This window comes from Chaetodon auriga, chromosome 9, assembly GCF_051107435.1.
Source record: "Chaetodon auriga isolate fChaAug3 chromosome 9, fChaAug3.hap1, whole genome shotgun sequence".
Lineage (NCBI taxonomy): Eukaryota > Metazoa > Chordata > Actinopteri > Chaetodontiformes > Chaetodontidae > Chaetodon > Chaetodon auriga.
The window spans coordinates 16,935,197-16,953,057 of record NC_135082.1 but is presented as its reverse complement, the minus strand read 5'-3'; the positions used below and the strand labels follow the sequence as shown (position 1 = coordinate 16,953,057).

Genomic DNA, 17,861 nt, shown 5'->3' with positions numbered 1-17,861 from the left:
CACCAGTCTAACTCAGGGCAAACACATATGTACAACCATTTGCATTCACAAAATACTCCTACAAATTAAAGTTTCCAACTTCACTAAGCAGAGCAGCCAATGGAAACCCAAGCAAACACGAGGAGAACATGCATGTCTCACGGACAGAAAGGCCCCTGCTGGTTAGTAAATCCGAACCCATGACTTTCTTATTGTCAGGTGCAGGCTAATAATAATGGAGCTGTCTTTCTAAAGGCAACTTTATTTTTATACACCTTTTTATATAATGTACACAAACATTTCCCATGACTGTTCAGACCCATTAACATTCCTGAACAAGGAAATCTTGAAGTACGTAATGGAAAAGCCAGCGCTAGTGTTGAATATATAAATACTTATTTAGTATAGGCAGGCGAAAAAGCACACAAGCAATACTTCCTTTAATCTGAAAAGCAAGCGAAATGCCGTGCTGGCAACCGACATCGACTGGAAACATTAATTTGTTTGTTCTTCTTTTCACAAATTAGCAACACAGACATGCTATCTTGTCTTTGTGTGTGTTCCTGCAGCCTCCCTCACTCAGCCACTCCTTGTGCTGTCAGCATGGCAGGGTGGAGCTGGCAGAAATGCACATGTTTCAAGCATGCTCTGATGCTTCACTCCCTCTCTGTCTATTTCCCTTCCCCTTAATGCGTGCTAAGCTGAAAATGAAAAGAGGAGGGCCTATGTGTGCGCAACCAGCAATGGTTTTTACCAATCACAGGGTTTCCCCACCCTCTCCGTCTCCCTCCCGCCTCCCTTTTAGCTCCCTCCCACTGTCTCTAGGCGCACAGACCAAAGAAAAAAAAGTGCAGGGGGAAAAAAAAGTGATAAGCAGCGAGCAGCTTCTGGGTTTTGCTTTCAAGCGCACTCCTGCTGAATCGGTGTGAGTGAGTGTTTATTCTTGTGTGTGTGTGTGTGTGTGGGGCGTTCACTCTCTCTCCTGCCACAGTAGCAACACATTGCAGCAGCGTCGGCCCTGAACAAAAGGCTAAACGCAGCAGAGCCACAGGAGGAGAAACTCAGGGATAGAAGCAGGCTGAGTGGACCAGCGTGACTGCACTTCTCAGGGAGGAACTCAACCTGCCATTTAGCCCTCCTGGCCCCGGAGTGGAGACCAGCCCAGGCTGCCTGTCTGTGTCTGAGCTGAGGAAAACACCGTGTTACTGACTGTTTTGTCTTTCACTCTGTCTTTCATTCATACACCTCAGTCTCCCTCATTCTTCACTGAGATTCCTGCACCTGCCCTTTTTTACCTGGGCGCCTTTCCTTTTCATACACCTGTCCTTCGAGATGTCAGACGATGACTGCCGCTCGCCCATCGGCCTGGACTGTTGCAGCTGCTGCCTGGACCTGGCCAATGGCTGTGATGACTCCATGCCCACCAGTCCGGCTCAGGGCCTCGGTACTAATGGGGGCCTACCAGCAAGCCCCACCAGCCCCAGTGTCAGTCACTTCCGCCAGCTCCGCAACCAGCTGATGTACCAGAACCTGAACACAGACAAGCTGAACAACATCATGAGGCAGGACTCCCTGGAATCGGTGGTGAGGGACCCCTGCTTCCTGCTCAATGAGGGGATCTGCAACAGCAACATTGACCAGACCATGCTGTCTATACTGCTCTTCTTTCACAGGTATGTCCGCTGTTCACTTTTCGGATAAGTGCCTTCTTATCTGACAAGTTAACGCCTGAATATAAAAGGTCTTTCATTAAGACATAAAATTTGATCTTGAACTGAAAGTAACTCTTTGCCCCTCTTGTAGACATTCAGAACAAAGTTCATCTCTTTCTGGATCCGCATGTATCATATCTGAGTATGAGTGCAGCTTAGGAGCCATATTTTGCTTAAATGAACCAGATGGCTAATGTTGACTAATCAGGTTTCTTGGATCAGCACTTCTTCTAAAAAGGCTGACATAAGTGCTTACAGTCGTGGATTAAGTATAGGCTGGGATGAGGGAGTTCCTTTTGATCGTGTTCCAGAAAAGCACATTATTACTGACTTCACATGAAAGTGTGGGCCTGATTGTCACATTGGATTTGACTGTATTTCTCTACCTGATAAACACCGAAAACTTTGTATTACTTTACACCCAAAGGTCATTTGAATATGGATTGAAAACATGCAACAATGTCTAAATATTTATGGAGCTCACAGTGTCTATTCACGTCTACACCATCCTTGTTTCATGCAGGATATATGATATGTTACATAACCTGACACTATATGTCATACACTGATATGTGCAGGTGCTGTACAGTAGTAGTACCATAATGTGTTTTATTTAGTGAGGCTATTCACGTTAAGGACACTCTAATTTCTAAGACGTATTTTAACTCTGAAACAGAAATTTGTCAAATTAAATCCCACTGCTAAAGAGAGCTTTACTTCAAAACAGCAAAACATGACATGTAGGGGGAAAAAAGCCATAGATCAGAGGTAAACAACATCAAACCTAAAAAAAAAAGAGCTCATTAGAAAAGCACCAGATTACTCTAAAACAAATGTCTCCTGTCATATTGATTCAATTAAAATGATCTTTTACTGCTAGAGGTCAATTAAAACTGGCCTTACACCTTCTCCATTGCTGCCAAACGCTGTTTTCTAAACAGCGTTTGGCAGCTCACCCTGCAGTGTTTGTGAGAAGGCGAGTGTCCTGCTACAAAGTTGCTGCCAGTTGGAGAGTTTGTTTGGCAGCTACTGTCAAATGACTTCAGCCTCAAATTAACAGTTTCCATCCTTTCCACTCGGCTGCAGTTTTGACCGTCGTTGAACTCCTGAACCCGAGCCAGCAGTTACTGTACAGTGCTTACTCGGAAAAGCTGTAATCACATATGATCTGTCTGGTTATTGGAGCAGTAAAATATGGAGACCTATAGGCAGTATAGCTATCTACATACACGAAAACAAGACAAATGCGTCATCACTGTAGGAGCCACCTTTGAGTGTCGTATAGTCTGAAGCTGTCGTCATTTGTGTCAGTAAAACAGAGATATGTGTTAAAGGATCATGATATGTATGTCAGACATATTACCGTTAATCTGATGATTTGGCAATAAAAGACGGGTTTTCTTTTCTGTTTGGTGGTGTGCTAAAGGAATCTTGACCTTTTGCCTTCACTCTTTCCAGTTCTTGTCTACAGGCTGTTTTCTATACTCAAACCTACATACTGACTCTTATACCCAAGAAGATGCTGTTCTGAGTTTATTTTCTCTATTTTGAAATACAACAACTACTAAGTTCTTCTTCCACTAACATTTTCTGGGAAATTTTTGCTGTTAAGTTTGTGGTTACAGTGGTTTTCCAACCAAATACTGGAGGAAAAAGCAATTGAAAAAATATAAAGGCTGTTGAATTGCATTAACACTTTTAAGTTATTATTTGAGAAAATAACTTGTGTACAACTTTTCACCATAAGTTGCCCTATTTAATGTGAAATCCTTATTTTTAATTAATGCAAGCTAGGTAAAACCAGATTCCTCATTTAGTCAAATAAATGATCTGTGATTGTGTTTATCCTGATAAAGGTTACCTGGAATGAACATAGCTGTGGCATTTGTTATCTTTAATTCGGTTGTTTGCAGATGTTATCATATCTGTAATGTTCTCTGGCCAGGAAGCATTATCAGTATTTTATCACATTTCTCCACAAGCCGAGCTGCCACAGCATATCCAGAGAAGTTAAAATTTAACCTGCCTTAACTTTGCTATATGCTATGGCTATTAAAGTCTGTTCTTATCTGCTGTGGGGATTATTGATACTGTGTGAGTACAGACAGTACAATTGAAGTAAAACCTTTACTGTGCAGTAACACTGCAATGATTAGACCTTACAGCCAAAAACTGTCACTTTTGGTTGTCAGTTCTTATCAGTGCCAAACTCTCAGACAGTTGGAAAAAGCAGCTTATATATATTGTTTTTAATTCCTGACAACCCACAATAGACAGCAGGGGGTGATTTATGTCTGAATAAAACATCCCATATAGGCACTTTGGAGGACTTCCACATCCTGGCTTCATTTTTCCATCTGTTAAGTTGCATAACAGCTGTTTAAATGCTCATTAATTTGACACCATTTTAGGCAATATTGTTCCTGCTGTGGTGCTGCATTATTCAATGAAGGAACAATCTGTTCTTGATTTATTTATGACAGCGAGGGTGTGTCATTATCATACTGTAGGATGAAGAACAAGGGATGAAGAAAGTTTGGGGTGAGGACTGCTGCTCCAGACAGACACTATTCTCCCTTTTGGCAGTTAGAGCTGATGAGCAAACAGGGTTTTTTTAAACAGCTTTTTATTTCAGGACATACTCTCAACTAGTCCTCAGACTTGATGTTGTACTTGCAAATACTCAGGTGAGGTATTATTCACTGCATTCAGTGTTTGCAGTATGATACCTTGAATAATGCCTGCTGGCAGGGCTTTGTTAAAAACGTTACACAAGGGTTTTTTTCTGCTCTAGTTTTCAGACTTAGTCGTGATGCCATATACTGTTTCAGGGTCTTGCAAATCTTCACTAACCAAAGATTAATTCAGTCAATTAAACATCAATTATGACATCTGAGACATTTGATTCAGTATTGAAATCTTGATCATTATTATGAAAACTGTGTCTACAGTATAGACGACTGAATTACCCACAGGATTGGCTGACTAAATGCCAATATGTTTGACATTTCTGGCTCAGAGGCAATGTGTTCACCCATGTCTTTGGCCAGTGTGACCATGCATCTATCTATGCCAGCTCAGCTGTTTGCCAGACAAACAGAGTCTTTAGCCAGAACACGTTGTTCCTGAACCTCTCCGTCTCAAAAAGGAATCACAGACTCGGATCATGTGGCTTTTGTGGGCAGCCTGAGATTAAAACACTGACTTCACGTGTGCCCCTTTTTGGTTTTTCATGCAGAAACACAAACGCTCTCATTCATTCACACATGTACTCACAGTCTTATCCTGCCAGTTGAAACAAGAAAGCTGTGGGCTGAGCTGAAGTTTGCAGAAGGTCATGCATTTTTCAAGTACTGGCTTGAGGAGGGCCCGGCTTCTGATCAAAGTCTGGCCGTGGTTTATACCGTGACCTCACCCTGGGTGGTCAGTCTGCCAAGCAGCCATCATTCACATTTGCCACTTGTTAACAGAATTAAATGTTCAGCATAGCTCAAGGACGCATGCCAGGGCATCTTTTGGACTGAATATCAGTATGAGGCAGCGGCAGTGGCCAGCAAACTTGTTATGTAAATGTTTCAAGGGTCGCAGAAATGTGCTGAGTGGAGCATTTGAACTCTAACTTTGGTGTTAGAACCAGAGAGCCCTGACGGGTGCAGGATCCGTGATTTCCCCAGGATAAAACCAGAGTAGATGTATTGATGTACTTTAAGGCTTAGAGAGCTGCACTTGGCTAGAATCAGAGGGGTCCTCTTGCACACCTTCACCCCAGGCAGTCAGTTGATACTTAGCAGCCACTAAACACCATCACATACCGGGGTGAAGAGAGGTGAAGAGCCTGCAGCGAAGACACAATTGTTTATCATAGTCAAAATTCAAAGGTAAAAGAACTTAGCAGCAGCACCAAAGATGTCACAAAGTGTCATAGACCCTATAAAATAGGTTTTCTCTGGAGCAGCCACTGATGTGACCACTGGACGGGCCTGAAGAGGAGTTTCCACCCTTTAGCCCACAGAGCTCCATTCCAGGTTTATAGACAATAGAACAAACTGATGTGATCTGTTTCTTAAATGTTAGAAAATGTTGTGGTGTGGCTTATAGCTGCAAAAAAGAAAGAGTTTTAAAACCAGTTGAGAAAGTTTGTTAGTAAAATGTTCAAAAGGGCCAGGTGTCAGAGAGAAGTTGCCTGGTGTTTGTATGGATGAAATACATTTCATGGTTCAGGTCTGTTGAGTGAAAAAGAGACTGAATTTTCCATTGGGAAAGACAAGAAATGTCTGTCTGGAGATGAGGTTCACTTCATGTACACAGACTCCAGGTTTGTGCTTTGTATGATACACTTGTACAGTAACAGCCTCTGACTGAGCATTTTATGCTCTGACAGAAGTATTTATCAGTCTAACCTTGAAAGCCGAGCCTCATTACAGTGGTAAAAGTTCCTCTCATTGTCCTGAAGTGATTGCTGGCCTTTGGCTTTTGGTCCAGTTGACTACTGAACACAACCCAGCCCTCCCACAGTGAAGTGGAGACGGGAGACCCCCACTGTGCTTCAGTCTGTGATCAAAATATAAAACACAAAATCACTTTGCTACAAGAAGTCCAAGACCTGCGTTTAGTGATCAGCTGTGAAGGATATGGAAAGTGCCATGTTTAATCCTTCCAAGTATGTTTAACAGCTCTAAATACTATGACAGTATGACAGTGAATCAATTCTGCTTTGTGTTCATATCCTATATTCTAATAAAAGGCAACACCTTCTTGATCTTGAATATAAACCTAGAGTCACCTGGTCAGTTAATTTACATACAGGTCACACCTGCAAAATTATCTCGTATCAGTCAAAGCAGCACAGGGCAGCTCTGCCTGCTGAGTGCTTGACGGCAAACCATTTGCATAGAAGACCTGTTGCACAAGTGATACACATTCTTGGGAGAACTCAAACAGGGATCATAGCACACCCTTTTGTTGTGTCTAATTGCTTTACAAGTTTTAGCGTTTCTATTGAAACATGAAAATAAACAGTGTGTAGAAGAGAGAGACGAGAACTTGAATGCTGAAACTTGAGTGAATGACCTGTTTCCACCCACTGTATTCAGGCTTGTTCTGCAGATAACATTATGGTGGCATGGCAGCACACAAATCAGTCAGTAATGTAAAGGATGTCGGGATAAGGTTAACAGAGCAGTGCTTCCTCTGTATTGTGTCCTTCTGTAAAATTGGCCCCATTTCCCAGACACACCGGTTGGGGTGTAATGAGGACACACTCATTACGACCATGCAGCACAGTTACAGCAATGTCGCCTGTGAATTATTATATTTTAGCTGCTACAAGTTGCAACAGGCGTAGGGATCAGAGTGAAACTGCTGCAAAAGTGTTGAAATTCAAATTTCACATACTTTCCACTGCTACAACCCAATTCTCAGGAAAGAGTTGTATAATCTAGTCAAGTGTAATCAAGTCCAATCAAGTCCAGCGTAGACACATGAGGGAGGTGAAACATGCCGAGTTTTAAATGAGGCTTTTTGTTGCTGTTGTCTCTCATAGTTTTGCCCGCATAAAAGACTTATACATGTCAAATACACCCTTTGTGACAATGAATCCATATTAAAAAAAAAAAAAAATCAGAGCTCTTTTTCACATCAGAACTCAACAGTGTGACGTGTACAGGAAAAGCTACGTGTCCTACACCAGTTTGAAGAGAGTTACATAACTTCATAGGTTGCAGATGGCAGGCTTGAAGGGTGTAAACAAAAAACAGGGATTAGTGACGAGAAGGCGGCAAAGGGAAGGACGTCGGGGTGGAAGAACAGATTCATGGCCAGGCAAGTCTTTGGAGCCAATCCCTAACAAACAAAGGCCATAAAGGCGAGGTCTGAGCAATGTCAGGGCAGGAAGAGGGACAGCTACGGCTAGAGAAAGAGCCAGAGGTGGACAAACAGCCAGACAGAAGGACGGCGCAAAGACAAAACATAGACGGGCTAAAAATAGTGTGCCGTTGACGGTGCAACTCTAAGATATAGGTAAACTGCAGATGTCTGAGTCACAACCTTTTTCTATAGCGAAAGGAAGTCATTCTTTAGAGGCAGGAGGAAGCAAAAAGTCATGACAAGTGTTTATTTTACGGCTGTTTTTATGAGTTTCCTCAATAACACAGGCTTCTGCGATGGAAAAGAGGCATTCAGGGAGTATGAGATTTATTCATAATATTAGAACTCACTGGATTTCCAAACCCATGTTGGTATATATTCAGTGTGTTTGCACCACAAATTAGCCCTGTGCCTGATTTTATCACTGGAGGACCAATTTAAAGAGGGATGTACAATAATGGCTTTTTAATGGACCTCTTGAGTTACTGCCTTGTTGTGCTGTGACTGTGTGAATGGGCTGCCCTTGGTGCCGTGCCAGTGGATGCCTGGAACCCTTATTGAATGGTTAATGTGCAAGTGTATACGTGTGTGTGTCTGTTTAGTACTCTTCAGTACAGGAGAAGACGCTGTCTGATGTCTATAAAGTGGTGATCAAGTTGTTGGTGGTCTTTAGGAAGAATGCACACAGTTTATCATGCATACATTAACCTCTCAAACACACACCATCCGCTTCAGCAGACAGAGATCAGTGTGTGCCAACACAGGAATCTACAGACACACCCTCACCCATAGGTTGATGTAACCTCCTGTGCACAGCCCCTTTCTTTACCAATGCTGCTGTGGTTCCGCACTCAGTTGAGCCTAGCAACAAGATCAACATAGCACGCTCATCACTATCGTTATGATTCTCTCTGATTCACTTTCAGTGCACTTTGTTTGCTGCAAAAGTTTCGTTCCATGCAAAGATACTTCATGTTTGTATGACTTAGAGAATCTGACATCTTCCCTCCTCATGATCAGAGTTACTTTGTTTTAAAACAACAGCACCCTCAGATTTAGATCAAGTCATAGACACAGTGTCAATAATAGATATTTTTTTTAAGAATCTGCAGTTTTTAAAACAATTTCTTTGGTTTAAGGTGTTATTCAAGATTTTTTTTATTGTCAACAAAACCCATGAATGAACTGATCCTACTTACAAGGACTGGTGTTGGCTCCGCCACTAAAGCCTGATATTCATCATCCTCTGGGCCATAAAGCTCCATTGTTGTCACACTATTAAGACACAATGAGCTACAGAGTTCCTTAATGACAATGAACATGGGCGCTGTAGTTTATTCTGAAATGATTGCATACACCATCTTAAATACTTGCTAGCATGCCAGCTCCATGGCTGAAAACTTGTCTTGGTAGAACATTTGGGGAGGTGAGCCCTGGCATTAAAATGGCTAAATTCCTTCAGCAGAAAAGGTAACAGCTTCTAGCTCGTTCACATTCAGACTCTTTGGCCAGGTTAGCATTAGCCCAACTTCCCATATTTAGCACAGATCACCGTATAGGTTACTAGCTCGGAGGCTGTTGTTTCCTGTAGCGAAGGGATTTTGAAAACGATAACATGCAAATAGAGGAAGGGCCATCTGGTCAGTCAGGCTCAAATGTGAAAATGGGGTGTCCTACTTTTATAAATGGGGCAACAGTGCCACCAAAACCCCACTGGTGGCCAAAAATATATTACATCCGTAGTGATGAGAACTATCAGAGAATGAATGGGAAAAAATTATGGGCGTTAAGATCGACTGTTTGCTGGTGTGGGCCACTTCCAGTATCTAGGCCCCGGTGCTGCTGCAGCCGTTGAACCGTTAGTATTTACGTCAATGGATGGGCCTGAGGCTGACAGCGCAGACAGGCTGGGGAAGTCTGAACATCTTGAAAGATGGACTAATGGATTGTTGGCTTTGGTCTTCTCATGGGAATCGTTGACAATAACATGTATGGCCAGCCTAATTCTTTAGGGATGGGTTAGAAAGAGTCCATAATGACCCTAATAGCAAAAATCTTTTTCATAATTAAGCCCGATAATCTTTAAATCAACCAATCCTGTTCTCCTCAATGACAGCTGCAAGGGTCAGGAATGAGTGATTCATCTGACTGTCTGGGAAACATAAGACGCGCTCCTTGGCAACACAAACACACACAAAAATGAACACACTTACAGTACTCGTACAGCATAGAGTACTCAAAGGTGACCGACAGCGTTATGTCTTTCGTGATGCATCACCACAGCAGAATCCAGCTAAGCTCTTTTGTCCTCAGTGACAGAGAGAGGAGCTACAGCATGTACCAGAGCTGGATTAGAAATCTATAAGTAACACATCAAGTTGGCCATTGGAGTCAAATCCTCAACATCAAAACATGCTGGAGAACCCTTGGAGAAGGGGCTGAACCCATCCTTGTCCTAAACTTATTTGCCACTATCTAATCATGGAAAATGAGTCATTTTGACAAATCAACGAATGCATGAAAGAGAGATAAGAAGCGTTTGAACCACCAGAATTGACTTATTGTACGGTTACTGCATAAAACACATTAAATATATTTTTAATAGATCTTAAAAGCCCAATTTCATTGGCAGTTAAAAGGAAGCTTGAGACCAGACTAATTAAATGAAAGTGAAAACAAGCGTTGCAGGTTGTGAAATGGGAGTTTTCTGATTGCTTAATGCTTATTTTATGATCGCTATCATGCTGTCATTATAAATCATAAATACCCAACATCCAAGTGTCAAGGAAATACTGGCTTCTTTGTGTTGTGGTCATGGAGCAGAATTTGTCTTGAGAAGCGTTGTGGTTTCCGTTAGAAACTCTTTGTACTGAAGCCCATGAGGCTCTGCTTTGCCACACAAACATGAAGGGTTCCTGAAGCAAGTCCATGAAAAGTAAGCATGAAGTCAAAATGAGTGCAAGCTTCAGCCCAGCTGAGTGTAGACACCTGTAAGATGACTTTGGAAAGTGCAAACTGGGTCATATTTCATAACAACAAAGAGAGGGAAGCATTCTTAAAAAAAAAATTATCCCACAGATACTTCAAAAGAGGAAAGCAGTACCACCCATCCATTAAAATCCTTTCGTCTTTCAAGCTTAATGTTTGCGCAACTCTCTTTGTCCTGCCCTCTTTTATTTGCCACATCTCTCCCCTCTGTTCCTACCCTCATTTTTTCCTCCTTCGCTCTCTCTTCTTTCCTTTTCTTTCTCCATCTCAGTTGTTCTAGTTGGGAGCCACTGGACTTATGCAAGTCTGAAGGAAAGGAGGGGGGGGGGTCAGAGTGGCCATGGCTTGCACTCTCTGCCTTATCTGTTTGGACCATGGCTATGGCGTCTATTAAGATAATAAGGCAGCCTGTCAACACTTGCCCTCGCACACACACTCTCGCACAGGCACACACAGCCCTGTGCGAGAGTGAGTAATAGTATCTCAAACAGTCAATATGTTATAATTACACTCTTTAAATAGGTATTAGACTGTAATTCCTCTTACATAACGCTTGATATTAGGGGTTAGTGCACTATGATTTGCTGTCTTTATCAAGCTGCTGCTCGCACACGACAGCCTGCTGTACCAGAGCTTTAGTCAGGCTGGAAAACATTGGTATTGTCTCCAGTATAGTTCATGGTGTGGAGGCAGCGGCGCTGAAGGAGTTTTTAGCCCTGCAGTCTCCATACCACCCAAGCTGCTGTCTGGAGGGCAGTAAAATTTTCATTCTGTGCTGTTTTCATTAGCATGGGATTCCCACTCTGGCTTTTTCTAACTCTGCATGAGAAGTGAGAATGTGGTAACCCATGCTGCGACTAAGAGCCAAGTTCAAGCTTGGCTGAGGTGAGAAACAGTAGATCAGGAGTGGAAACAAATGCTTTTCATGAGCATACTGTGTCCTTTTCCACATCCACGAGGAAGGAGTAATTCAGCCACCTGGATGTGGAAACGCACGACTGGTTTTTTATATGTACCCGCAGTGAAAGAGTAATAATCACAATACAAATTTTCTGTCGTGTCCGTTAAAGCCAGTGGCATACGAAGACTTCATTTCAAATTAATTCTGATGCTTCTTTCTTCTGTTTCTCTCTGGACACCTGTGTCATAATCCCAAAGTGTTGTTGTCTCACTCTGACTCGTTTTTTTTTTTTCCGACCATAATAGCCAGCCGCACAATGCAGCCAGACAGTGCTTTTGTTGAGCAGGCCTGCGCCGGACCTATCATTAGCCTATCTTATTCCTCTCTGGGCACAATTCACACGCAGGTTGGGTACATGATGTACCCTGGGTGCACACACGCATACACACACGCTTACACAAGTAGAGAATCGCATGCACAGAGAAGGGAAAAAGACTTAAATGCAGGAAAATTAGGATGCAGATCAGAGCTCACCTTTTCTCAGCTCAAAGCATACACAAATATGTACAGCCTTCTCAAAAATCCATGAGCACACACACACACACACACACACACACACACAGCCGCACACGCACTTTCACAAACCACTCTTACGATATATTCTCCCCCACAGGGTAGTATTAGACGGAGTTTAGCAATGGTGTTGCCACAGCTGATTACTGACAAGTGCTCCTAGAGACTCTGGGAAAAAATACAGTTACTTCTCCGTACTTGTACAGGTCATGAAGACATGCTTTCCAGACCACAGGAAAGGTTACAGCAGCAGGACCAATCACATGTTCTAATTTTGGAGTTACTGGACATATGCAGTTTGGCAACATACCGTGTTTTTCTTTCCTGACTGCAGTTCTCTGTTCTCTAGTAAACAATTTTGAGCTCTTGAGGATGGAAGTGTAATTTTAAAAGCCAAATGTTTTCCCCTAACATGACTCTCCTGTCATGCAATGGGCAAAATGTTAATGAGCTTGGTAATAAGAAGCAAAAAGAACACACTTTTGGTCAGGGAGCACATGTCAAACTCAGCTAAGCACCATTAGGTTGTTTTGGTCCATTAAACAATTATGTAGCGTGGGTGTTTAAAAGTAAATGTGTAATTGGATTTATACCAGAGTCTCCGACATCTGCTTCCCTTCACACAATCATATCCTTAATTAAATCTACAGTACCTGAGTGCCGTTTTAACATTTAGTCCAATTAAAGCTTTCTAAAGTGTTTACCTCATTTCGAAAGATGTGTCACCTCACCCCACCAGCCACATCCCCCCACCCCCCGGTTGGGGAACTCCTGTGTTGTACTGCCATCCATAATTACATCATTAAATTGGGCCTTTGCAAAACACTGAGAATGAGAGGATGAGAAAAATAAACACGTGAGACTTCACACAGCTGTCAAGGTAGGAAAATGGGTTGAGAACATGTTGAGTAACCTGCTCATACCTTGGTGCAATGAGTTTGTTTCATCAGATGTATCTAATTATGCAATAAACTTCTTTGCTAAATAAAGAAAACATATTTTTCTGTGAGGGCAGGAGCGGAGCTTGGCAGAAACTGAATGTAATATAACTGCCACTCTGAATTGCAGTTTACAGAATACATGCTCGAAAAAGGCCAAATGACTGGCAAATCCCCATGAACCACAATCAAACTCTGACTTTAGTGTAATGAATATGGCTTCCTGTTTGTTACTGGTGAGTCCAAATTTCCAAACTCTCACTGGCCTTGAGTGTTCCTGCACAGTTGGCTCTGTGAGAAAGAAAAGAAGGAACGAAAGAAAGAATCTGGAGAAAGGAAAAAACAAAAACGGAAAGATAGAACCAAACAAACCAATAAAGAAAAAACCTCCAGACGTACCATTTTTCTTCTGTGATGACAATGCAGTTTTTACGGTGAGTCACAGGCCAGCAAAAACAGAGCTGACTATGTCTGCATTTTATTGCATGCAACTGTGGCCCTTAAAATCAAGCCAGTCCTCCTCTTCAGCAGAATAAAGGGGAAGCTCGCAGGACAGAGGACCAGTTTGGTCCTTCTGGCAGACAGTAGAGGCGGAATGAAAAGGTTGACCTGTTCTGCCAAGCTCTTTTTTCCTCTCTCTGGATGCCTTTCTGGCAGACAAGAGCCTGCGAGAGAGAAAGGAGAAAAATGAACATATGGATACGTGCCAAGTTTCAGTGAGTCTGTGATTTTTTCTGGCTGTTCCCCAGCAGAGAGGAAGATAGAGAGGGAGGCCCTGGCAGACTCAAATGAGCGAAAATAACAAGATGCATCCTGTCCAAGACCTCACTTCTGCCTTTGTGTCAGTGTGTTTAAAAGAGGCAGCCGTACCATGGAGCAGCCCGGGCCGGTCGTATCTGACGGGGCATTGTGCCTCACGCCCTGGCCATCCTATTTTGCCATCATGAGGAGCAATTAGCAGCAGTGACATTAAATGTCCTCTTTCTGCATTCCTTCCAGTATGGTGTCATGGAGCAGGAATGTGGTCACACATCATCATTATGTTTGCATGCTGCTATGTTTACACACTCTGGGATTAGGCTAAACAAGCGTCCTCTGAATACATGTAGATGCTTCTGGAGCAAAGTAATAGAGGTCTGATGCTGGGCTCGGGCGAGGCCAATGCCAAGAAAGTGTGGGACTCTGGGAGGAATGTTGACAAATGCTGAAACTCTCCTCCCCCCTTTTCTTCATCCATTGCTCTAAATGTCTCCCTCTCTTGTGCATACACTCCTGCACACTGCACACTCACACAGATTCCATCCAAGCTGCCATCCACGTCCCTCACACAAGTCTTTCAGGGACCTGCAATGCACACAAAGACCTATTTATTGCAAGCCTGAATGCAAGGTGTCTTATAAGGGGAAGTGGAGCCAGCACCTCACTGGCAGAGGGAGAAAAGAGGACTTTATGTAACGCTTGAGGTCACAACCTTTTTGTACTTGTGAGCCGACGGGGTGGAAGTTAGTCCGGGTCAGGAGGTTTTTCTTGCATCAGTCGGGATGTCTTTTGCTTTGGAGGATCTCGAGCTGAGCAGGAAGACTGACAGTTGACCCCTTCTTCACCTCTAAAGTCACAGCTAAAGGTCCCTCTAAACAAGTCAAGGGAATAGCAGTTTCTGGCAGTCCAGATTAGATGAATTCAAAAGAATGTGACATAGGTCACGTGTCATTTGCAAAAAAAGAACCACCATTTTTTAAGCACTTATTCGTCCATGCTGCTAAAGCAGTGGCTCACAACTACAGGAATTTGACAGGAAATCATGGTCATCTGTGAGGTGTATGACTCTTTTCTCTTCTACACATTTCCATCTGTGAGTTCCGCATGCTGGCTCTGTTAGACCCGGTGTTTGTACTAATACATCACCCTCAGGCTTGTTTAGCATAATTTTAATCATTGCATTGCTACATGATTTGATTGCTCATGTGGCAGGTCACAGTGTGTGTGGGAGGGAAACGGCACACATATAGAACATAACAAAGTAGTCATGTCATGAGATGTTAGTTCTCGTTTGAATCTTGATGAGCTGGAAGGATTCTTGGGCCAGAATGTAAAGTTAAAACAACTGTTGTAGCTGATTTAGCATATAGCGGCTTTCAGGTTCAATGTATGGATCTGAAACAAGTTGCTGAACTGCATGCAAGAAAGAAAAGAAAGACATATTTATCCAAGTCAAGCCAGTTTTTGATTTGACATGAAATGGAACAAACCACACCGCGGTCTCACACCTATGTGCATGAGGGCAAATCCAGTTAACACGTGGGTGATGAAGGTCGTCTTGGGTTGGTGCAGTCAATAGGTGAATGTTCTGACCCTCCAACCATGAATAAGCTGTTGGGCTTCTGCGACGGCCGAGCGCTTCTTCTGATTCCTAGACCTGTTCTCACCAGTGGTTACATAACAAACAGACAGACACAACAGAGTGGAAATGTTGGCAAAACACTGGCAATCCTTCCATACTTTTTTCCAGGATTTAACCAGTAGGATCATCAGTTTTGAATTGGACTTAATGGGCTTTTATCTGATCCATTTAGTGGTTTGCGGGAGCGGTTTGTCGTATTTCTAGGGCTCTTTTTGTTCACGGGCCCACGTCCCAGCCCTCAGGAGGGAAAGGATGCTATTGTAGCGCGTATCAGTGGGAAATTCAGAGAAACACCCAGATAAAAAAACAAAGTCCCTTGCTGTTATTCTATGACAGCCAGCAAGGGGTGGATATGAAAGAAAAAAAAAGAAAGACAAGCAGAATACTTCCTTCAATTCATATTCAAATACGCTTTCTAGAAGGAGATATCAGATTCAGACAAGGTAGTACTTGTCCCCCTGTGTGTTTTCTGCAGTAATATCTAGGCCATTGCATTGAAAGCAGCATTGCTAAGCACCTCTCCCGGGGCCTGTCTTTTTGTCTCATTGTCTCTCTCATGTTGGCATCATAACTGGCATTTGCATTTTATTGAAACAGATGGCAACAAATACAGTTGTCCAAATTGGATGGCCAACATTCAGCGAGCATTCGAGTTGCTCCAAGTTTTGGAATTGCCACGTTAAGATCTGTGACAGGATAAGGTTGAACTGCTCATTATATAACTGCCATGATTATCCTATCACTTCTTTTGAGTTGTTCCTGTGAGTGTGGAACCAAAATCATCCGTACTTAAGCCAATACCTTCACATCTTGGTTACCTGACATTTTCTTGTATTTGATCTGTGGTAAGTTCCTTTCTTCAAAACTGGTTTGCGTTTAAAACTGGTTTCCACATTGTGCAAAGCCACAATGGTAACAACAGTAGAGTACATTAATCCTAAAAACTGTTACCCTGCAGTGACAAAACTAAACAGTTCACGGCACCTGCTGTCACGAACACAATGCGACGTGCAGTAGGGCAGATTTAGCTGACTTAGGTTCTGCTTATCGTCTTGATCCCATGATAAGAGGCTAACACATTTTGCAGATGTCTGCACTGTTACTTCTGCACAACATCCTACTGAACAAGCTCTCAGATGTGTCATCTTATAAACACAGGTGAGGTTTTGATCTGGCACACCCAACTATTACTTTCTGGAGTTATAATACAATGCTTAGTGATAGTGGCATTATTATCCTGCACATTTTTTGCTATCACATTAAATATCATACCTTCAAAAACTGGTGTTTAAGCCTGACAACAGTGTATGTCTGAGGTTTTGCACTGGATGTGTGGCATCATTTTCCTGAAGAGCTGGTCAAATAAAACTTGCTGATAATCACTTCAGCATTTAGATTTTATGTCTTTGTTACATTAATCTCTCTTTCTCAAATGCAAACACACCAGCGTGCCCCCCTCATATCTCAAGGTAACCATGTTTTTTTGACAGTTTATCTAAAGAACTGGGAGTACAGCCAAAGCCTCCTATCAGAGGAAACACTGCCTAACAACAGCTGTGAAAGCCCTCTCCTCCCTCCCTCTTTCTCCTCCTCTCCTTTTCTCTTCCTCATTTTTGCATTTTCCTGTTTTGGTGTTTGGTAGCTCTCTGCTCAGTCTTTGATACAAAGCGAGGGGTTGTCCTCAGGCTGCGGAGCGCAGACACACAGTATCTGGTGAACTGATGAAAGGCGATAGCATGGATTCTTGTTATTGTGCTAATTTGCGTGTCTGTCTGCTCCACTGTTCTGCACGTTTGTCCTGGCTGTTATTTTTTATTTTGTACAGCTTTGATAGAAGAGAAACCTTACGGATAATATTCTGTAGTCACACAGTTACACAGTGTCCTTTAAGCCAAATGGAAGAAATACTGCCTCAAAGTGTGATTTGCTTTATTGTCATGTTAAAAAGATATAACATTCACTTCCTGCACCATTTCCTTGACTTCCACTGGCATCTCAAGAAGGGTTTAATCTGCCCTGTTTAATCATGTGATGTGTATTTCCCATGATGGTCATTCACACACTCCATTCGTGTAAATGTATATGTGTGTAAACATGGGCTATGCCACACAAAGCTAATCATCTGCAGTCTCTTCTAAGCAGTCTAAATAACAAAACACCTTTGTTACTGCAAAGTGTGTGTTTCAGGATAGAAGGGCATGGCCAGGCAGAGACCCTGTGTGTTCACCTTTTATTTTGGAATAAACCTCGGACAAGGTACACTTGCAGAGTAAACAGAGACTTCACTCTTACCCCTCCCACCTTGCATCCGCCTGAGCTTTGCAGTCGCACATACATATTCAGCAACACCTGGGCCAGAAATAGGTAAGCATGTACCAGACAACTAGGAATATGACGCGACAGGTCAGAGACAGGATAATTACCTCAAGTCAGGGTTAGGCTGTCTTGAAGCATGCCAGTCAGATAGGATTTATGGCTTGGAGACAGCGTGAAAGAACGAGGGC

At 42.7% G+C, this 17,861-nt stretch overlaps 1 protein-coding gene across 1 annotated transcript in view; it reads left to right on the top strand.

Annotated features, from left to right (window-relative positions):
• The first annotated feature begins 841 nt into the window (after positions 1–841).
• The window catches only part of tsc22d3 (TSC22 domain family, member 3), a 35,037-nt gene continuing 18,017 nt past the window's right edge, over positions 842–17,861 (top strand). Inside the window, exon 1 of the mRNA XM_076739661.1 lies at positions 842–1,652. Within this exon, the coding sequence (XP_076595776.1) occupies positions 1,312–1,652 (341 nt within the window). The 5' untranslated portion in view covers positions 842–1,311. The remainder of the gene's footprint in view (positions 1,653–17,861) is intronic.